The sequence below is a fragment of the Apostichopus japonicus genome, chromosome 19, assembly GCF_037975245.1.
Source record: "Apostichopus japonicus isolate 1M-3 chromosome 19, ASM3797524v1, whole genome shotgun sequence".
Classification (NCBI taxonomy): Eukaryota; Metazoa; Echinodermata; class Holothuroidea; order Aspidochirotida; family Stichopodidae; genus Apostichopus; species Apostichopus japonicus.
The window spans coordinates 22,095,664-22,119,486 of record NC_092579.1 but is presented as its reverse complement, the minus strand read 5'-3'; the positions used below and the strand labels follow the sequence as shown (position 1 = coordinate 22,119,486).

Genomic DNA, 23,823 nt, shown 5'->3' with positions numbered 1-23,823 from the left:
ATAATGTAGTCAACGCAAAAACGAAATAAAAGTGAGTGCTATAGCAATGTTTCTATAGCTATTGAGGTTAACAAGATATTCACTTTTAAAATATACTAAGTGTGTTAAATGTACTTTACCCTCCCCATTGCTTGTGCTCCTTGCCTTGCACTGTTCTTTACCCCTATATCTCTACCCCTGCCCTTCATCTCTGTCATTTGCCTGCATGCGTTTCCTTTGTCAACATACGCCTTAATACGCCTTTGTCTTTACCGGTTACTCGTGTATTTTCCTCTCTCCATCACCTCTATCACATGTACACCCTTATCATATGCCCATGCAGTTCTATCAGCAAAGTTAGCACATGCTAATATGTATGTCCCTTCCGTGAAATACTACAAGCGGTCACTGCCATGCAATGTACGCCTTCATTATTTGTCATGTGGTTTTCATTAATGCTGTATGATTCCTTCTGTTCAAAACACGATCGAGATCACTATGAATTAGGCTAAATCATAGCAGGGGGTTGTCGAATTTGGTTTATAAAACAATCTTTATACATTGCTATTTTGACTCGAAGTCTAAACTATGTTGGTATAAGCTTTGTTACTAAGATATTAAGAGGCTATTTAGTGTATATATGCTCGACACGGTATTTTAAAAGCGTAGAAAAAATGTAATTCCCTATATGTTATAATATTGAATGTTTGCCGTAGCGTTGACGACTATGATCGCGTTCTGCGTAAAAGTTTTAATGCAATGTGAGGAAGAGAACAGAACGTATTATTAGCCAATAAAAAAAATAAACAAATAAAACAACTTGCATTGAAAGCTGAATTCTGCGTTGGGCAAGATCTGTTCAGGTAATAATTCAGTGTTCATATTTTGTTTAGCACTTTTGAAGGTTCTGCATTATGCCTCTTATAAATAATATAGTGTCTGTGTACGAGGTACCGCTCTCAGTGGCGTAGCTAGGGGGGGTCAAGGGAGGGCACGGGCGCCGGGTTTAGGGGGGCGCTGAAATGGGAGAATGAGAGTAAAAAAAAAAAAGAACTTTTTAGAAAAACATGACGAAATTGATGCATGTCGCCAGGCATGAATATTTTCCAGTTACTAATAAGAATCTGAACTGGATATATTTGTTTTTATTAGCAAATTTATAGATTGTGATTTCTTTTCAGTCCATTTCGACCGTTTTCTCCTTTTCTGTTCTGTATTCTGTAATGACTACATGTCACGGAAATTTCGATGTATTCGTACTACAAGTATGTGGATCAGCACTTAACTTACCCGTATGTGATTCTACCTGTGTCCCACTTAAAATGTTTACCAATCACATTGAAGCGTCGGACCCTGTTGCTGGTACTGTTTTCGGGATGTTGCGATCCTTCTTCGAGGTCAGAAAAGCCGCACCTTGCCTGCTTCATTATCTTCCTTGTTTCGTTATCAAGTTCACCGGTAGCATTTAAATCGAAGAAACCTTGCATGTCGGAGAGGGCGCTCTTCAAACCGACCTCATCTTGTTTCTCCAGAATCTGTATGCTCTTTGACCTTGTGATGTAACCATTGTTCCGTAAATACGTTAACTCGTCCTTTATAAAGAGATCAGAGAGTATGGGTTGGTTAGGACATCATGTATATTGGATATATTGTCGACAACCCTGGTGAAATATTCAATCAGTTCCTATACAAGCCGTTTTCGAGACGTGCTCATTTGAAAGTTAACACGTTTTGTGTACCGAAAGTGAACTTGAGGCAAGCAGAATTGATGTCTAGATGCACATCATGTGAGATTTAAGCATCATGTCATTTCTACAGTATATGGCGACATAGCATATATGCATAAATAAATACAAAAAAATACACATACATGGCATGCATACAAACGGCGTCATGGCCGCATAGATCCTCCGTATAGCCTTCGAGAGAGCATATTAAATGTACCGCTGTCAATATTTTGTCATTTGTTGGAATGACACATAGCACTTAGAACTTAATGTTAATAAGACAAAAGAAATGGTGATTGATTTTCGGAAGTCCACGAATGTTTCAACTGAAGCTATTATAAAAGGATATATCCTTGAAAGAGTGGATAATTCTAAGTATCTCGGGTGTGATAGACAAAACGGCTTTCCTGACATGGACACCATATATGTATTATTGATAAAACTGAACTCTAGAATGTGTTGTCTGCGTATGATGAAGCAAATTCAATGTTAATAACAATGTTCTTGCATTGTTTTTTTTTAACTCTGTTGTTGTGGGGGTATGGCAATATCATTTGGTATCGTGGGGTGGAAAATGCGAGTAAGGAAAGTAAACACCGAATTGAAGCTATTATTAGAAAGGCAAGTCGTGTTATCGGGGAAATTCAGCCAACATTGGCCTCGTCCTACCAACATGCAACTTGTAGAGGTCAAACTAGACAACATTATACGTGATGAAGACCACCCTCTTCGTGTGCTTTTGGACAGGGCCGTGATCCCTCGAAGTGGTAGGATGAGGTTGCAATTGGCCAGTACAAATCGACACTCCTCCTCATTTATTCCACAATGCATAAAACTTGATAACTTAAAATTAAACGCTAGAGTTTGCCTGTTTGAAACGTTTTGTTATAGGACTGTTCCCGTCTCCTGCCTTGACCATTGTATTGCTTTAGGATTGTTGTATACATGTCTTTATAAGTTTATATTTTTATATATATTTGTTTAATGTTTACAGTTTTATGCGAGCATTCAGGTGCCCTTTGTTGGGTTTAATAAAGTTGATCTTATCTTATCTTACATACTGACAAATGACCAAATCACTTTAGTATAATATAACTTAGTGAATAAATGTAATGAGATCGAGGACTACTTTGCTGTCCTTCTACATTAATTTAACTGCAAAAGAAGAGACTTGCACTCACCAGAGTATCATAGAAATGATCCGAATCAAATAAATTTACTTGTGGCGGGTCGACAGCAACCCCTTGTAGCGATGATCCACCAATGGTAGTAAGAACTGTTATAAGGATCGCACAGACATGAATATAGACTGACGCCATTTTATATCAGTAACTGCCACCGAAAGCTGGTATTAATCTATGAGAGAATAGGAAAAGAAATGCGAAAACTGATAGTTGCCAGTAAGGACTCAAAGGAAGTTGAGGACATGCATTGGTACAGCTCAACGGATCCATCTCCCGTTAAATTTGGTTATACCTTCTGCTCTTACCTTCTCATCTTCCTTCTCCGCTTCTAATCTAAACTTTACCTCACCCTCACTACCATCGTTCTGCCCACCTCCCCCCCCCCCCCTCCTCACCCTCATTCTTTCTCCTCTGATGTTGCAGTTCATTATACAGATGGAAGAAATGATACCCTTAGAACGCGACATTCGCAGAACAGGATCCCAGATATCTATATATAGGGGGTGGTGTGGGGGTGTTGGTGGGGGGGGGGGGGGGTAATGCACTTCAAATTTGGAGATTAAACCATGTGATTGACCATGTGTTCTGAGGATGCAAGGGTAGGGTTTAGTTGTTTCGTTTTTGAAAAATTAGTTACAGTAGGTGATACATTAGTTGATCCTTTTAGCCCCCTTGGGGTTATACTGCTTTCTTTTAACCTACTTCTTAAATGTTTGTGCCCGTTTCGCTCAACTCACCATGCACTGCTACCATATATATACACCTCTGGTATGTTAATGTTTTTTGCTGAGTGACCCCCATTTTAACATTGATCATCGATCCTCCAGTGGCGTGCGGATGTTGTGGCCTGCAGAGATTGGGCCATGGAGAGGAGGTATCCCTTCTCCTTTTGAAAATTTTTCATATTACTTTCTTTGTTGACTTTTTTTTTTAAAGTTATTTTATGGTCACGATTTTTCCACTTCCTTTTCCCAAAATCTCCGCTGTTTTTTTTTCTTTCATTATTTTGTTTAAGCGAGCCCACAAAGTATTTTTGCGACTCTTAAAAATAAGGTTCGCGACCCCAAGTTTGGATACCAGGGTATAGACTACACAATTATTGACCTTGCATGAACGTATAATATTTTACTAAAATTTGAAAGGCTAACATCATTGTTATTCTGCCAGGGTATATATAGTGTTGACAATTCTAAAAGGGCAAGTATTTCCCCGAAGCCATGTACATATTACACTAGCCCCAATCTATGGACCGTTATAACGTTATTCCATTAAGCAGATTAAATATTTAAATCGAAAGGAAAAAAAAAACAACGTAAAGAGTAAATACTTCCAACGTATACATGTTGACATGACACTCATGATAAATTTCGTCCATTCAGGAGAAATTTCAAGACGTGCTTTAGTTATCATGCATTTATATACGAGAAGGTAACCACGGTGGATTGAGCTGTCATTTATACAGCTGTTCAGAAGGCAATACACACACATAAAGCCCGGTATATAAACATTTATTTCTCAAACTAACAACTTACCAAAGTGTCCTAATCTTCTAAGTGGTTAAATAATCGGATTTGGGCAGTCGGTGGATTCAACCTTAATTATAGCTATAGTTCGAGTCCAGAGGTTGCAAACTCCGCAATCGAGGAAAACCTTCCACATTTGAAATAGCCCTATTTCGAACTTATAAACTGTTGCAAATATTTCGTATTTAGATAGTCACAACACTTCTGTTGTATAGAGTTAAATTTTGCTTACCGATCCCCCCCCCCACCGACCCAACCCCACCACCCACCCACACACACCCAGGTGTGGTGAACATTCAGACTGACGATCACATTGTTCTTTCCATTGTTAAATACCATTATATCCCAGTATTACTTAGCAACGATTGAGGACGTGGTGATTCTTTGCAAATGACGTTTGAGGACTTGGAATTTCTGTGTTCAAGTCCCCAGTCAGAAAACAATACAAAGGCGCGCGCGCATGAGACACGCCGAACACCCTTTCCTCTGTTATATCTAAGGAAACGTTTTCTCCCCCCCCCCCCCCGCACCCTCTCCCCCTCCCTCTCTTCCTTTCTTTGAGACGTGGCATATTCCTTGGTTTCATCTTTATTGGACGCAAAGTCAATTCCAAAAGGGACATTACGACTTAATGGATCATTTCATTATTTTAGGCAGACACTACTGTCAGCCCGGGTTGTATTCTATATCACTTTTATAAGATCTTTTTTTTTTCATTTTGCAAAATGATGTCGAGTTCACATTGCTATAATAATGTTCATAGATAAATAAATAAAAATTGTGTGGTTTATCAACAATGGATTAAACTATAAACATTCAGGTTTGGCACAAAACAGCCGATTTCACCGTCAAGTTAGCCTAAGAGCGAGCATTCCAGCATGATTAAACTTGAATTTCTCAACAAAAAGAATAGCTACAGAAACATATATAATAGAGCGCCCAAAGTTGTCTTTCTTTTATTTGCACTATGACGTATCAAGATTAAAATTCTGCCTAAAGGTATCGTTTGATAACAGCCAAAATCAACCCCTTTAACCATTTCCATTACACAGAGCACACTTATCACACATCATCTATATAAAGTTACTTCATTTGTTGCTTCAGTTCCAAATTAATCCCATTCAAATCGGTAACGGTGTATAGCTGACGGTGTGAATCAGTTCATGGGAGGAGGATCGTCCGTCATATATTATATAATTTGAAGGTTAAAAGTAGAACGGCAAATATAAATATTGTATTTAGTCAGAAAGGCTTAACAAGGACCGATAGTTTCTACCCTGGGGTCCTGCAGCTGGCAGCTTACTTTAACTTATAATCTCACATCCATATTTTATTATATACTTTTTTTGTATATTTAAGAAAACAAATATTGCATTGATTTTGGTATAAAGAGAGAAAATGCAACAAAAGGTACAAAAGTAAACACCGTAGGCTAATGAGGGCCAAAGGTCACGGTTAAGCGCGCGGGCCAAAGAAGGAAGACCTTGAACAACAAAACCATCGAAATATTCGAATTATTTACATTTACGGAAGGCATATGGGGGGAGGCGAATAAAAACCCACGTGATCCAAACAATGTAACAGTATCGCGTCTGTTTTGTTTGCAATACCTTCACGATAATAGCTAAGCTACCCTCTCTTGATAATAAATGGCGTGTCACTGACGTTAAACAAAAAGAAAAGAAAAAAAGAAAAACTTTCAGCCGTAGGTATGGTGTGTTTAAGTCATTTTATGTCTGTTATTTAGAACTTCTTTGCCCGCACTGGTTGTGAATTCCCACACTTGATAACATTACGGATCATTTAAGCCCTTGGCAGATTAATTGTAAAGTACACTTGTTTGGCTCACGATAAGGGCAATGCTCTACCTTGGGTTGACAGCATCCTCTCTCTATACCATACCTCCTATGTAACCCCATTGAGGCATATTCTTCAAAGGGGTATAGTGTCTGTCATATATAGGTCTATATTCGGAAAGTTTACCAAGTATAGGCCTTTATATATGCGGTGGTGAGAGGTCTTGCAGTAGCGCAACGTTTATACAATACGTACACGCCGCCAAAGGAGGGCCATGACGTCTGACAAAGACGAGGTGTCATCGAAACAACGACATAGATTCGCTTCCGTCTTGCCGAAGTTCGATAACTTCCATGGCGCGTTCCATTCAATTAATTCCGCTAAACCTGATCGTCAGATTTCGAAAACACGGTTTGCATGGTACGCATCATAAACTTCATGAAACTTCCGATGTCATGTTTCCGTAAATTCTGTTACACGCGTTGTCGAGTCCCGACCGGCGACGCGTGAACGAGCGTATCACATGAAGTGAAAAATTCCCAATAATTTATTATGATTATTTCGACATCGCGCATGCAGTGGACAAACACAGCACAAGTCCGAGACCTTCACGTATTACATAATTCATTACATAATAATTCCAAATAGTTCAAATGTCTTATAGCAACGTTCAAACTCCGAGACCACAGAGGTCCGAGACCACAGAGGTCCGAGACCACAGAGGTCCGAGACCACAGAGGTCCGAGACCACAGAGGTCCGAGACTACATAGGTCCGAGACTACATAGGTCCGAGACTATATAGGTCCGAGACCACAGAGGTCCGAGACCACATGTGAGGTCCGAGACCACATGTGAGGTCCGAGACCACATGTGAGGTCCGAGACCACAGAGGTCCGAGACACCAGAGGTCCGAGACTACATAGGTCCGAGACTACATAGGTCCGAGACTATATAGGTCCGAGACCACAGAGGTCCGAGACCACATGTGAGGTCCGAGACCACATGTGAGGTCCGAGACCACAGAGGTCAGAGACCACAGAGGTCAGAGACCGAGACCAGTGAAAAGTAGTCTCGAGAGCCGATACCACTGAATTCCTATCCGAGACCAGGGAGGTCCGAAACCAGGGAGGTCCGAGACCACAGAGGTCCGAGACCAGTAAACAGTGGTCTCCATAGTCTAGACCTATAACACTGATAGGTCAACACGATGTACTATATACACCCGTGGCACTTTCGTCCCAAATTCGTATTTTTTTTTTCGGAAGAAGAGAAAAGTAAAATAAATTAATCTATAAACGTCCTTCACAAACCCGGCATGAAATATTTTATCTACAACTTTTAAAGGCGGAAAACGTGTCAGGTTTACAGACTAAAGGTCTATACTTGCGTCTACAACCCTCAACTATCTGACGATGTCATGAATAAGAACAGAAATAACATAATATGTGTGACATTCATATACAGGAGATTACGTTGCCAGAGTTAATTAACCTTCGGTCGGCCGCTGTAGGTGGCCTAATGTTAATTACTAACACATAGTTACAGCAACTAGACAGCCAATTGAATTAGAATCGAAGTTAGAACTTAATTTGGCTACAAATTTATTTCGAGCTGTGAAGCTCATGAAAGTTGCTATAGTGATTGCGTATTATAATGCACTGCCGACTTCATGTAGGCCGGCTATGTATAGCAGACATCGTGGAGTGGCAGTATAGTCTGGTTAACACATTTTATTCGTTAGTAAACAGTGGGCTATCTTCACTTCGGTATCTTTTTCTCACTTAGAGTGTTTACCTCGGTGACCTGAACGCATATATAGTGCAGATTCAGCGCGCGGAGTAGATAACCATGGTATGCTTTGTGTGAAATCAAGTTTCCTAAAGTGGTTCAGTTCAATTGACGTGCACGGGATTTCTAAGGTGGGGGAGGAGGGAAATCCTCTATCCACTCCCGACTGATTTAGGTAGGGACATGAAATTGTATGGACCAGGGCCGTCTTAAGGCATGGGCCCACTGGGCCCTGGCCCAGGGCCCCGCGATGTCAGGGGCCCCGCAATCGTAGTAACCCCATGTCTTAATCTGGGAGGAAAACTTATTGAATAGGCCATTATGACTGATTGAATTCGATACTTGACAACTTGTGACGAGAGTTGGTGAAACACTTGAGAGTTTTACATTAAATATTCGAATCTGAGTTGGACACCCTGGAATATTTGTATTTGTATATTTGTATATTTATTTGTTTCATCACAATTTACAGTGTGACGGGAAGTCTCCTATAAAGCCTGTAAAGGCTTAACAAAGTAGGAGACTCCCCAAAAAGAAAAACAAGAAAGAAAAACTTAAGAATAGAAAAATACAATACAAATACAATACAAATACAAATACAATACAAATACAATATACAATGCCCGAAGGCTTACAACACCTCAAAACACCTCAAAAAGATTGACTTTCAGCCAATCATACAACAGTTTACGATCAAGAAATGCCGCAAGTTTCGTTAGTTCCCCCAGTTGAAAGACTCAACACAAGGGTGTTACAAATGGTGAGTCCAGTATTTTTATAGGGAAGGGATGGAGGGCAACTGGAAGATTACTCTTCTATAATGTATTTCAGCTTTTAGATATATCACGTATGTTATTCAGCTAAAGTTTTATGCTTTATGCGCGACATAGGGAGGGGCATAGGCGTAGGAGGCGGGGGGGGGGGGGGCTGCAGCCCCCAAGCAATATTGTTTGTGAAAATTCGGGCAATATGCTGAGAATTTTTCGGGCACCTACTGGAAGAAGAATAATTTGCAGTGTGTTTTTCTTTTTTTTCTTTTTTTGGTGAAAATTCGGCAATATGCTGAGAATTTTTCGGGCATCTACTGAAAGAAGAATAATTTTCAATATGTTTTTCATTTTTTTTTTGGTGAAAATTCGGGCAATATGCTGAGAATTTTTCGGACACCTACCAGTGGCGGAGCCTCCATACAGTCAGGGGATACCCCCCCCCCCCTCCCCCTGACGGACTCAAATGGACTGCTGGCGCCCTTTTCAGCTTTTTACCACTTTTTACTTATTCGCGATTATTGACTTTTTTATTGCGCTCTCAAATACCTATTGACATTTGTCACATTTGGTGCAATTTTCTGACAAATGGCGATGACACATATTTATTCTTTGTTTATCTGCAAATTAGCAAGGCATGGAAAGGGTCAATTCCGGCGATCTAGGGAGTATCTTTACTCAAAAAATTTCTGTAAGCTCCGCGCCAACCTGTAGTGGCGCTCCGCTTAGATAGTGTCGAAAGCGCCCCTACAGACCATTCTCTCCCCCTGACCAATACCCCTTGCTCCGCCACTGGCACCTACTGAAAGAATAATAATTTGTGTTTCCAATGGTTAAACTTATATAATTATTATCATTATTGTTGTAACGACTTCCCAATAATTCTAACCAATATGGAAGGGAATAACACGGAAAACGATTTTATGATATTGGCATGTGATGATATGCACATTGACACGTGGAACGCGCGCGGAGCGCGTGAAAAATGTTGGTTATATTTTTCGGGCAAGTCGTTGCAGCCCCTCAAATCAAATGAGGCTCCTACGCCTATGGAGAGGGGTGGTAAATGCAGGCATATGTATTCTTGAGCGATTGTCAAGGATGTCACTTTTTCACGCAACTTTTTTCGAACTCACTTGATTGAGGGGCCCCGCTCCATTGTCGGGCCCAGGGCCCGGTGATCTCTTAAGACGGCCCTGGTATGGACGGAGTAATGGAGGGGTTTTGGTTCCCCTATATCTGTTTTATGCAGGCAAATAAATATTTGGTCTGTGTTCTAAACCTTTGTTTCCGGCCACTTTGGCCGACGAACGTGTTGTGAATTATGAGACAAAAAAATATCGCTTCGAATGAACATGATATTTAAGTATACCACATGCACTTAACATTGCTCATGGTGGATCAATTTTGCCTTAATTATAGCTGAGACATCTATCACCCAGGAACGTCATTTCTATAGTTTTTTGCTGTTGAAGTTACGATAACAAAGGCTAGACGAGAAGGCAATTCTTTGACTGCCTGTTTGCATATATATAAATATATCTACCTGTTTAGACATACATTATATATTTATTTAATTAACTTTAACTTGCGGAAATTGGCTCGTTTCGGGCAAGTATTTGGCCTTGGCATTTAAGAATGATCAGAAAAGAATCTGTTGCTCTTTGACGATGAACGAACATCACCCTAAATAACAATTGTATCATGATGCAACAATTGACATCACGTAGTGATGTACTATCATTTTAAAGGCCGACTTTATCTAGGCACAAAATTAATATTTGGTCACGTTGCAGACCGTCAAGTATCAATACTATCAGTCTATAGATGTATCCCTATATAATACATTTAATTATTCGTTAATTACCCTTTTAGCATCCGGAGAGGACATCCTCATCTTAAAGCGGCTGAACTATACTTATAGTCTACCATACATAGACTAATTCGATCATTCCCTCAGAGGAAAACACAATATGTTTCATAGACTCAAATAACATATTTCTAATGCATTAAAAAATGTCTCAATGACAATGGTGTTGATTTTCTTCCAAGGGTGCCCTGTTGTTCCTACATGAAGTGAAAAGAACTTGTCTTGGTCGAGTCCATGCTAAAAACAAGATATTAATATTAACATGTATAGGTCTACACTGAGGAGCTGATGTCGTCATCAATCTAGCTTAAAAGGAGCAAGAATTCACCATTCCAGTCAATTATCATAATTTAAAAGCTGAATTATGTTGAAAACCGGAATGTACCTGAAAGAACATTTACTAGCACTCAATATATTCTTTGACAATTTCAAGATTAATGTTTTACGTAAGGGAACCCTTAAAACGGTTACTCGGCCAGCTGGGGTTATTATATCATATAGATATGTCATAGATATGATCCAGATGTGGTTCCAGTGACATGGTAGGCTGACTGACGTATGGTGTCATGAATGATGTTGTAATTATCTTATAGGATGTCAGGAAAAAAATGTGACGCCATAGTTGAACCCTCAAATTGCAATGGCAAATTTTCTGTCTACTAAGAAAAAGGGGGATTATGTGTTTATGTTCTCGTTGCAAGATGATGAAATAATAAGAATATTATTGTCCTTGCTGTCGAACATTTTTCGATTCATAGAAGACAGCGTAACGATTCACCGGAGAATAATCTGATACGAAACCTTCCTCGTTATGTTTTTTTACGATTCCTTTTAATAGAGTGTCAGAAACCACTTGAACCCATTTCGACGCTCTCTTATTTGTGAATTACACCTCATTATTGTGCCGCTAAGGTTCTATATAAAACATACCATGAGCAACACATTCATGAGTAATATTTTCTGCGCGCCATTTGCGTCTCTACTATAAGTAATAGGCATATCACAGACGTATATATATGACAGTCATGTTATACTGAGAAATATTTACTATGTTTATGAAAACTAAGTATTGGCAGCTGGTGTGGGGGCGTGGGAGAGTGGTAACTATATTTATCTATCCACAGGGTATTATATGCAGTTGTTTGATTGGACAACATTTCAAATGTTCTCCCGATAACATGAATGATGCATTTATGATGTAATAAGTTGTGTTTTATTTTGTACACTTAAAAAAGTAAAGGGAACTTAATGACCTTGATGCATGCGGTTACTATTAACCTCACTGCATTCTATTTTCTTTGCCAATTGGCGCTTTCAAGAATGAACCATGCAAGAGGATATATTAGATTTTATGAGCGGAAACGTGAACGGACTTAACACTTTTGTCGCGGGTCGCTTTAATCTCAGGTCAATCTCGGTTCACATATATAACATACATAGGAAGGTTCCACCCATCCTCCATGCAAGTACTGATGGTTGTCTCTCTATACCATATCTATGATATATCAGAAGATCTGTTTATATTTATTAATAGAACATAGGCTTAGCGTCGTCTCATTCGGCTTCCGGTAGGATGTTATATGGAGCTCTATACTTGCCAAGATATACAATTACTGAAGGGTCATGTACAGTATGAGGAGTCTAGGATTTTATAAGGAGGGTATGGCTCGGGGGTTCGTAAAGCTAAGTCCTAAGCGGGGGGGGGGGGGTGAGGTCTGGAATCCTCCTCCACAGAAAAACATATTGTCGAGGGGAAAACACATTGTGAGCGTCAAATAGTGCATTCCGAGGCATATACCGCCTTTAAATTATATATATATATATATATAATTTAATATATAATTTATAATATATAATATAATATATAATTTTTATATATATACATATATATATATATATACATAAATATATATATATATATATATATATATATATAAGGTCTGAACGCAATGTTATGCTAATAAATCCTTTTTGCTTTGTGCGAGGTAAAGGGGGGGGGGCAGACACCCCCACACTACATGGATTCGCGCCTGTGCGTGGTCCCCTTGTCCCTTCATGGAGCACTGTGCACCATCGTTGATCGTAAACAGATGCGACCAAAACAGTTCCAATATGACATGTTACCCATAAATGGAACAAACGCCAAGGGAATTAATAGCCTCTCCTTATGTCTCGATAGAGATGGGTAATCCTGATACTCGCCAACGATCACCTAGTCCCACCTCTTCCTATCCTGCCTCCCAACCCCCATTCGTCATTTATACCTTGCACCCGATATCGTCAAATTTGATGTAATATACGCAGAGAGTATTTGTCAGCTTTTCCAGGTGCTGAAGGGGTGGGGGGGGGGGTGGAACCTCCTTAGAACTTGTATCCAACATTTTTTCAACTGTTTAGATTATACGGTACATACGTGTTATACATTTATGTATTATACGCTATACGGTACTTCTTTATAATACTCTGTTAGTTGGGAAGCTGGACCCGCCCCCTGATTATTCTGGGGAATAAGATCCCCCCCCCTCACACACACACATAAACACACCGCAATTGTATATGGTTGAGCCTCTGAGCTTTACCTCAAGTTGCCGCTTTATCCTCCTCACTATCACAAATAAGGTTCACTTATTAGCAAAAAAATGCATCAAACTTTCATTTGCGCACGTGTTTTTTTGTTTATAAACAATAATAATAACAATAATAATTTCCTACACAGAAACGTGCCAAAAAGAAAAATAATTCTTAATTTAATACAATATTTTCAATTGTACTGATGGAAACATTATCGCACCAGTTATTCGACTTACTTTCAATTTCTTTCTTCTCCGGTCTGCAAGTCTTCCCAAAACTGCTTGGTCTCTGCTAAGCGAATTCAACTGGAATTTATCGAATAAGACCTTTATTAAAGAAAGAGAGAGAGAAGAAAAAGACCCTAATTATCCGTACTGAATGGTCGCCAATCCCTGATCTTTTCAAGTGTAGTTCCTCTCCTGACTCGGAAAGAAAACCATTCTGCCCACCACCTTTGATAAGTGTTCGTATAAATGAAAACTGGGAAACCGGTAAACAATTTCACTGACCAATCAGCGATTAACATTTCTTACCCGAAGAAAAATTGCTCGCGATGAAGTTCCCTGTTCAAGGGTTGACCAGTTTGCGTGTAAATATATATCTGCATCCAAACAGACCATAGGTATTGTTTGTATGTTAGCGAACCCCCAAAACGCTAGATTACAGATATAAGCATATATCTGAATATGGCCAAAAATACTTGAAAAATTCCTACAACAGCTCTTGAGCCGTCGCGTTTCTTCCAAGGCCGTGAGTGAGTGAACTTCCACGATATCGATAATCCGAGAAAAAAAAACTCAAAATGTTTCAAATTGTAATATTTTAGCATGACTAGCCAAGTTCGTCTTGATAATTCATATCACAAAGGGGATATTAAGCATGGGCAATGAAATAGTTTGCTCTTCAGTTCTGGTAGATGTATATGACTGTTTGAATATTACGCTGAATTTCAATGCTAACAGCCTCAAAACAACTATATTGGGTACATCTTTTAAACCTATATTTGAGTCCTTACGGCGTACTGCATTGAATGACAAATAAGTTGTATAATTGCACGATAAACAAAGCTTTAATGTGCGGCTATTCCTCATGTGAATATTAGCTATGAAAAAAGAAAAGGTTATAGAGGGTAATGCACTTGTATCAACCTCCATAGGGGGGGGGGGGGGTACGTCTAAAGGCCAGCAACAGCTAGGCCGGTATGCTGCAGTGTACGTAAGGGCAAAAGAAGTATAACCCATTGTGCTTGATTACCAGAGAGGAGTGAGTGTAAACCAAAACAGATGAATATAAATATATGAAGTAAAATCAATTCTTTGTATCTGGAGAGATTATACATTATATGTTAGGCCGTACAGATGACAATGCTATCACTCTCGACAGCGATATTTCAGTCTTGTTTTGCTTTTATTGAAATTCTTTTAGGCATGTTTTATTGCTGGACGGATGGTTCCATTTCAAAGGTATCCGTGGAACTTTATCTCGGCAACATGGTGTAGATGTGTTTAGGAAAAAGTTGTTTCTCTAATGACTTCGATGTTCATAGAGTTCACCTGGAGTTGAGAATCAAAATACATATTCATATATAGTGAGCCCATACTTGGGAGGAGTGTGGACAAGAAGTCAGTCAATCTAATTTCCCCTCCCCGACCCGTTGGTCTTTCGTGACGACCATGGGAAGATATGCCAACAACTCTGATAAGATATAGGTACACAGATCATTGCTATTCCGTCCACAGATGACAGTACTTCCAGAGGGTGAGTCTAATGTGTGTGGGGGGCAGGTGATGGGGGGGGGGGTGATCTGCAGCATGTCAAGCTCCTGGAGGCAAAAGGGGCTTCGTAGAATTATAATACATGTATATTTAGGTCATTCATATATAAATTAATGGTATATAAGTAAGTTTTGGGCTTGGAAGGATCAAGACTATATATAAGCCGCGCAGGCAAATAAAATGATCTCTCTAGACAAGTGCCGTCGCTTCGTAGGTCAACGAATGGTAGGCAAACACAGCCTTGAACCTCATGCACGGGGCAACCATTGGTCAATAGATGGTGCCCTGATTTAATTACAGTTTGTCGGGCAAAATGAAGATACTTGTCATTAACCCGGCAGGGATCAAGGACTGCGGCAGTGAACAATTTATACTGGCAAAGAGAAAGAGAAGTATAGAAGGAAGGACAGATATCAAAGTCTGACAATGACTTGAACGAGTGTTCTTTATGTAGGCGACCGCTTAAACAAATAAGGATAGGCCTATATTACAGTAATGGACCGTAACGAACAACAGATGAAAAGCTCCTGCAAGGTGTAACGTTAGGTCAAGTTGGTGAAATAAAGAGACAATAAATAATAGAGTTAATCAGATAAATAAACCTTTGTGTATTTAAATGTTTTGATCAGTAATTAGCAGCCTTTTTTTTGGGGGGGGGGGGGGGAGATATAACTCCATTTAGTTCCGTTTTCATTTTCTGTTCTGTGTATAGGCAGTTATCTGTGTTACTCCCCCTTGTCAATAATGGATTTTGTGACCAAATTTATCCAAAGCGGATGTCTTATATGGGGGTCGTTCTAATTAGAATAGAGTCAAACAAAATAATTAATCGAGAGATTTCTTTCTTTCTGGGTGTCCTAGATAACGGAGCCTGCAATATTGACCCTCTTCATTCTTTATTGTTTAGTATTTATGGGCAAGGTCAGAAGAAATTCCTACCAGTCTTATAAGGTATAGTGTTCCTACTTGAAAACAATCAGGGGTTCTGAACTGTATCCGTTGCCCTGTTTCTATATGGTACTGACAACGCAATAATGATTAATGCAAGAAGCTTACAAAATATTGTAACGTTACACAAGGGAGTTGTTAAGGAAACTCCCTAGTTATACAATAATGTAAGGAGTTTACAATATATCAGTTGGAAAAAACTCTAACTTCACACCTTGAATCTCATATCCAGTGGCGGAGCGTCCATACAATGAGGGGGCGGATGCCCCCCCCCCCCCAACCCCTGACGGACTCAAATGTACTGCTGGCGCCCTTTTCAGCTTTTTACTTATTCGCTATTATTGACTTTTTTTATTGTGCTCTCATCTACCTATTGACATTTGTCACATTATCTGCAAATTAGCAAGGCTCGGAAAAGGTCATTTTCGGCGATCTAGGGAGTATTTTACTCAACAAAATTTCTGTACGCTCTGCGACATCATGTGGTGGCGCTCCGCTTAGATAGTGTCGGAAGCGCCCCTACAGACCACCCTCGCCCCCCCCCCGACTAATACCCCTATAGCTCCGCCACTAATATCTGGTATGATTTGTTTGACCTATAGACTGAAGCTCTTATATAACGTTACGGTACTTCCTGAGCCTTAGACATGTTTATACTGTATGTGATAGTCTGTACTGTTCCAGAATGTGCTGGCTGTAAAAACATCCATATGTTCAGCTGTACTTATAGGGCAAGGTCAATAACAGTGAGCAAGGTTTCTAACATGGAACAAGGTCAGATATGCTTATAGTCAGAACATTTTGATCACCTCGTGTAAACTATAGTTTCTGTGAATTAAAGAAAAGTTAAACTTTGCATGTAGGCCCTAGCTCAATTCTGGCTTATACTTGAATAACTAAAAACTAGCATAAATTAAACCTCCATTGCCGGGCACTACTTCATATTATCTGTGCTCACGTTATACTCAATTTTGGTCATAGAACGGTTCGTTTTTTCTTCAAATACGGAATGTACGGAAAGGACTATTTGGTGTTTGCACAATCGTCCCTTTTATTTGTGTTTGTTTGCATCGTATACTCACAATAAAGGTCTCAATGGATTACATGATTATACTCCGTCATGTGCACATGGTTCAATGGTAGTGTGTGTGTGGGTGAAGGTTGAAGGAATGACTCCATTCCCCCCATCCCCTCCCACGTTTGAGTTAAGTAGGCGGATCCGGGTGACATGCGGTCGTTAAATGCGACGCCCATGAAGGGGAGGAGGGAGGTCCTCCAGAAGAGGGGGCGGGCTTCTAGGAGCTACAACCATGCATGTGTAGCCCGGGTCAAGGAAGGGGACCGGGAAGGTATGTGATAGAAAATAGTTTATTCTTACATTCATTATATATATAGTGCAAACAGGGAGATCGGTGACGCAATTGTACCCGAGGTCCTACATGGCATTCCACGTCTTTTACCACAAATCTCCAAATTCTGTATATCAGCATCGGACGAAGATATCAGGATATCAAGAAGATATCAAGAGTTTGGAAGGGAAAAAAAATGTTTCTTTTTACTCAATCTGTACGGCAGCCCATATATATACATCTTTGAAAGGTGAACGTCGATATTCCTTTAAGGGTGTAGACTAATCCTGTGTTCCAAGTTGATATGTAACTGACCGCATTCTATGGCAAGCCAACGGGGCTATTCTGGGTCTTTCTACGACGCATCGTTGAAATAAGCAGTCCGTGAAGCGCTTGCGTGCAGTCACGGCCTTATATGGCTGTCAACCCTTCGTGGATGGTTGGCAACGGTATACGAGATTTGTTACAAATTAGAAATACCAATAGTCTTTTTTTAGGTTTCTTTATGTTAATTTGATGTGTCTTTTGACATACGCGTGATGAAACCTTTTTAGCACATCTATAGCATTTGTATAAATGTTACCGAACTGGTTCTATTTCATTGTTAATTCTCACAAATCCTGTCATTAGAAATGACAAAAGAAGTACCCCCCCCCCCACCACCGCGATCCCTTTCACGGCATGTTAACCGTCCAACTTGTGTAACTTGTATAACCTATTCGTGGGGATTATTCACGGTTCCGCTTCGCAAGGGAGTAAGCAAGAAACTTGGTGGGGGACAGTGTATTACTATTAGAAAGTAAAGAGTTCCATTTCAGATCAGGCCTTTTCAAGGGACTCACTGTGCAGTCAGTATTGTTGAATAGCAATTAACTCCACTGCTGTGTGTATGGTTTATTGACTTTTGTATATACTAAACACATGCACACACGCATAACCGTCCACGCTAATTGTAGCATGCGATACATTTCCCCGCAGAAAAGATGCACAATTTTTGTGAAAAACGCGAGAGCGACTCAAGGTTGGTAGTGGGCATTCAAGAAACCATTATAGAATCTTCCTCGACCTTCTTTCATCCTATTGTTGCTTCAAACGAGAGAAAAAAAAAGTAACAAACACGAACAAGACTATAATACTGCAGTTACACTCGCGAAAAACGACGCAACAATACAGTGTCCAGTGTCGTTAGTTATATGGAAACACTTGTAGTGTATATATATATATATATATATATATATATATATATATATATATATATATATATATATATATATATATATATATATATATATATATATATATATATATATATATACATACATATACATATATATATATATATATATATATATATATATATATATATATATATAGTTTATTGCTTGTAAATTATAATGCCGGGGATATGATGTCACTAACTTAGTTCATTGTAAACTAAGGTTTCATGTTACCGTGACGATATCGTTTGTCCAACGAAGAACATGTTTCTACATATATGGCAGAGATGGGTTACTCGCGATACATGTTTGTATCCTACGTTTGCAAGGTGGATTGGCCCATATTTAAGTGTTTTGTAATCATTGTTCGTGTATCATGCATTTATAGCGTTTCCGTTCTTTAAATTTAAATTTGATTAATATACCCCTCATTTTGGATGCCGATTATAAACCCATTTTAGACATATTTCATCATCGCAATTTTCGTTACAGTTGAGCCAATGCTAAGGGTATATTCTAACTTCTTTCAAACTTGATTCGACCTATTTCTGAGGTGGTTTGCCCACATTCAACATGCACGTTACCCATGTAAGGGTTATTATGTTTATATACACTTGACGCCACTTTTCTATGTACGAGCTGGTTTCTAGTCGAGCAGGTTCTACAGTCACAATCATTGTCACCTTATTTCTAACGCTTTTCTTCTGACGTTGTTGCTGAAAGATCTGGTACGACGTTAACTAACCTCATCCTTCACTATTTCAATATATATGGTTTGAATTGGGTAATACCATAATGACAGAAATGTCGTAATAACTGTTTACGTTTCGAGGATCACTTACTCATATATCAGAGAAATTTGAAGAAAAGATTTCAAGTTAAGATAAACACGGTAACAATAGTGACTAAATTAAACGCGTAAGATAAGTATGTAGGGTTTGTATCATACAATGATAGTATATGAAAGATGTAATATCCGTTTGCACAATCTACCGGCATCAACAGCGTACTGTTGCTAGGGACTAAAGCCTAACATACATTAGTTTGTGGTTTAGGTGAGCCTAAGTTCAAACTAAGGCCATTGACACCAACATTATGAATGTGACGTGTGGTCGTGTTTTCATTGAGGGGAAAGGACATAAGTTTCAAACTAGGCATTATACGAACCGAATTTTTTAGCTGGAGATACGATGCATACCTATAGAACTTATGTTCTCCATTTCTATGTGCATTTATCTCCTTTTTTTTTTGACGAAACAGGTACATTTTTGCCCTTTCCATAGAATGTACATAAGACAATCGAAACCTATATGCATAGTCATGGACAAAGAACACAATGAAACTGACGATCGAAAATCATCCCGGCCCCTTCCCTTCCCTCCCCATCTACATTGCATTTGCAGTCAGCATTCACCCCTCCCCTCTCCCCTCCCCACTCTACCCCTATACGATCAAGATAGGCAGCAGAAGCATACCTTTCATTTCGTCTCCCTGTGGCAGCCATTTTAGCTTACGATCATAAGTATATATGTGTATACAGCCTAACTCTCTGGTTATATCGCTCATATATCAGCATATAAGACATCACACATTAAAAAAAAGAGATACGAAGAATATTTCTTTCTTTTATGTTGTGACTCATTGATGAGCGAAACAGCTTCCATAAACAGTCTGGAATTATGCTTGCTATCAACTTGTCAGAAAATTACCACCCAAGAATACCCGTCACTTTAGTTAGGTGCTCAAAGGGAACGTGGATGGTATATGACATTGTTTGCATCTCCCAAAATAACAATGAGCCTGGCAGCGTCTATGTCTAGTGAAAAGATCTCGTCTGGACACTGTATGTGTACGGAAACTGTATCAACGAACAAAACGTACCCTTAATCAGATCCGCGTACAGCTATACAGGTGCTATGTATACTATGGTGTCTGTAACGTGGTTATATGGAGAATGTTAAACTGTCGACGTTCAAAATGATGTAAGGCAGTTCCACAGCGAAAGGATGAAAGTATTGTCAAACTTTAAAGGTCATAGGTGTTGGCCACATCATATTTGCTCGCTAAATATTACTAAAAGTTATCAAAAGTGATATCTTGAAGGATTCATTGAAGTTATTCTCACACATTTGGAGTGTTCCAATTAGATAGCTAAATTTCTTCGGGAAGGAGAATACATTGGGGTTGTGAAAGAACATATGTTGCAGTTTGATGACGGGTTAGCTTTATCTGACTTTCCAGCATATAAATTTGGGACGATGCTGTTGGCGCCTTCAATTCTTCAATACGCGATATTTAAACATAGCATATTATTTATACTAAGAGACGGCGAACTTGTGCAAAATATCGTACAGACAATGATGATATACATACAAAATCAAAATATCATGGAGTTCAGTGCTGGATTTATTCACCAGGTTTGACCTAGGTCAGCATATACCGTATAACCCTCCTCTCCCCTCAAGTTTTGCAGACACAACCTGAAAAGAGGAAGTTGGTATATCTTGCCTGGAATTGTCCACGGAGGACCCTAGACTTTCGCAACCCCTTGACGTTATGGTCCCTATAACTGCCTAATCTGACATGTCTTTTAGATTTTGACTTGGTACAAGGTACTAATGGCGTTTTATAAGGCGCTTCTTGCTTATATTAATTTAGTATGATTTATCTAGGGCTCTTTTACGTGACTACACTATCTAGCTTCACGCAAGAATCATATTTACCCTACCTGAAACCACACAGTGCGTGCAACATGTGACCTTGCAGCCTTTGCTCAAGTCGTATACCCGTAATATCAACCCCTTTTTCTTCTTTCTTAAAATGAAGTATCACCTAGATTATGTATAATGAGAAGTTCGTTGCGCCCTCGGTCAATGGGGTATATGAATATATGTATAGGCTATATAGGCAGATATTTGAAAACAGTTTCGTGTGTTTGAAAGGAATCTTTCTATGTGGCTATATGAGGATGTAGTTTTGACCTAACGGTGCCGACCATTTCCACCCGAGTGCCGTATTCGAGTATTAGTAATGACTTGAACAAAACCATATTTACTATACTGTGTCGTGTTTTCTCGATCAAGAAGGTTGGAATATGCTGATATGACTAGAGTTATCCTCGACAATTTTTTTTAGAAATAATAACAGCCTCCATCTTGATTCTTATATGCAAATAAGGTTGTTTGGCAATAGGACAACAGAAAGGTAAGTTTTGCCAAAATGCTGTAAGTTTCTTTGAATAAATACAGCTCTGTCATGATATAATGAGCTATCATTTGAGAGATGCATTAACATTACGTAGTTATTACTCGTCACAGCATTAAATCTTATTGGATGGTCAGTACTATAATGCAACCAGATAATTTGATTATATTCTGTTTATCCATGCATCAATTAATTAGAAATTGGACAAGATTAATCTGACCAAATACCACCGCTGAGTTGTTGAATTTAACTTCCATGAAAGGGGGAGGGAATAAGTTCTACTATCATACTTTTCCTCCTAACTATAGACGTTACTGCAGATTCAGTAAAAGATTAAGTGTAACCGCATGCTTAATCCGAAAATCAACGGCACGTCCTTCAAAATATATCCTTCTTTACACAAATATAGAGAGTAAACAAAATACATTATTTGGGTAATTAAAGATAATTACAACAACCTAATAAGTATAATTGTACCGCTGTTAAATAAACTCCGTGTACTTCATATAGTTTTGTTGCAACAACAAGCAAATTTTCGCTAACTGCAAGTAGATGGTGCATAGTGTGTTCTCGTATGTTTGAAGGGGAATTTATATCGCATCGGTGTTAAATTTGTGGAAAATAACACAATTTTGGTGCTTGACCCCACTGTCGTTACGGATGGGAAGGGGTCAGTATATATATATATATATATATATATATATATATATAGAACTTAATATATATATACATTATATATGTTAATCATGAAGATCACATATCAACATACAAGCTTCGTCGAAACAGGTGACAGTGCAAAATGCTCACTTTAAAGTTGGTTCCTTTGCTTTACACATTATACAAAAACCACGCAGTTTCAATGTCTTGTCTTTTTACGAACATCGATTAATCGATAAAAGTGGGACTTGTCGACAGACTGTTTACTATACCGGTCATCAATTGTGTTTCCATACAAAGCTGGACCGTTATATCCCCTGGTGCAATTACCCCCATGATTACAATAGATGGGTTCGTAATGGGATCACCATAGTACAATAGCTTACAGATCGAAGCAACTGTCATTCAGATAATTATACGCAATACGGAATAACTGTGTCCAATTAGAGAATCCCGCTTGACGTTACTGGTTCTCCTGTGTGTCTGTCGGAAGGCAGTGGAGTAATATGACACAAAACTAAGCTACGCAGGTATATGATAAACGCCAAAACATGCATTGCTTCAATTTGCTCATAATAATATATGCTACACTGTTGTAAGTACGAAATCAACACACACACACACACAATGGATTTATCATACAAGCTAATGGAATTAATTCTGTGATTATCACGTTTTACATGCAACCATTCACAGCCCATCACAGTATTCATTACATAAATACTTAGCATATAGCCTCATCATATTTGTTTAAAGTAGTTTTTTCCCCATGCAGGACAGAAATGTCGCACATTAAACACATAATGTGGTATTGTAAGTCATGGAAATTGTTGCGCTCTATACATACATTTTATTATAATTATTTACTTCAACTATATTTAAAGACTTCTATACCGATATAATAACGAATGAAATGAAATGAAATAAAAGGGGATCAGTCTCCTAATCCACCCCCCCCCCACCCATCTCACCGGCAAACAATATTACACAATCTTAGTGTACAGTACATAAATATACTATGACATTGCTTCAAAACATGCAAAATATTGCACCATTATAGATATATAAGCACCGTCCATTTACCAAAATAATTATTATTTTAAAATATTTATTCTTAAACTATTTCCCTTTCCCCCCTTTTTGTACATTTCACATTCTTTTTAATAATGTTACAAGCATACGTTAACCTCCGATAATTGTTCTTATCTTTCCGAATTTCATAAAAAATTATTATTGTTGTATGTTGCAGCAAAGTAATATATTTATAAATATTAAACATATAACCCAATAAATATTTTGTTACCGATGGTCAGAACTGAAAGTTTAAAAACTTATTGAGAGTTATATATACTTACATTCACGGAACGTTACGCGAAAATATACTGGGCACACATCGCGTATGTCCCTTCTACAGTCAACATGTTCGTCGATGGAATGGTATCATTATTATGTTTCTTCTCATCGAC

At 38.8% G+C, this 23,823-nt stretch overlaps 2 protein-coding genes across 9 annotated transcripts in view; one reads left to right on the top strand and one right to left on the bottom strand.

Moving 5' to 3' along the window:
• Nucleotides 1–23,823, top strand: part of LOC139959829 (endonuclease III-like protein 1) — an 84,067-nt gene that overhangs the window by 17,514 nt on the left and 42,730 nt on the right. The gene's annotated exons all lie outside the window — the stretch shown is intronic.
• LOC139959828 (interstitial collagenase-like) overlaps nucleotides 1–23,823 on the bottom strand; it is a 35,090-nt gene that overhangs the window by 9,268 nt on the left and 1,999 nt on the right. The window contains exons 1-4 of one of the 3 annotated variants that reach the window (XM_071957709.1): nucleotides 23,713–23,730; nucleotides 13,444–13,533; nucleotides 2,888–3,062; nucleotides 1,270–1,571 (exon numbers count right to left, since the gene is read on the bottom strand). In XM_071957709.1, the coding sequence (XP_071813810.1) occupies nucleotides 1,270–1,571; nucleotides 2,888–3,025 (440 nt within the window). In that variant the 5' untranslated portion in view covers nucleotides 3,026–3,062; nucleotides 13,444–13,533; nucleotides 23,713–23,730. Of the gene's footprint in view, nucleotides 1–1,269; nucleotides 1,572–2,887; nucleotides 3,063–13,427; nucleotides 13,651–23,712; nucleotides 23,731–23,823 lie in introns of those variants that run through there. The other 2 variants (XM_071957707.1, XM_071957706.1) reach the window with 2 other exon arrangements.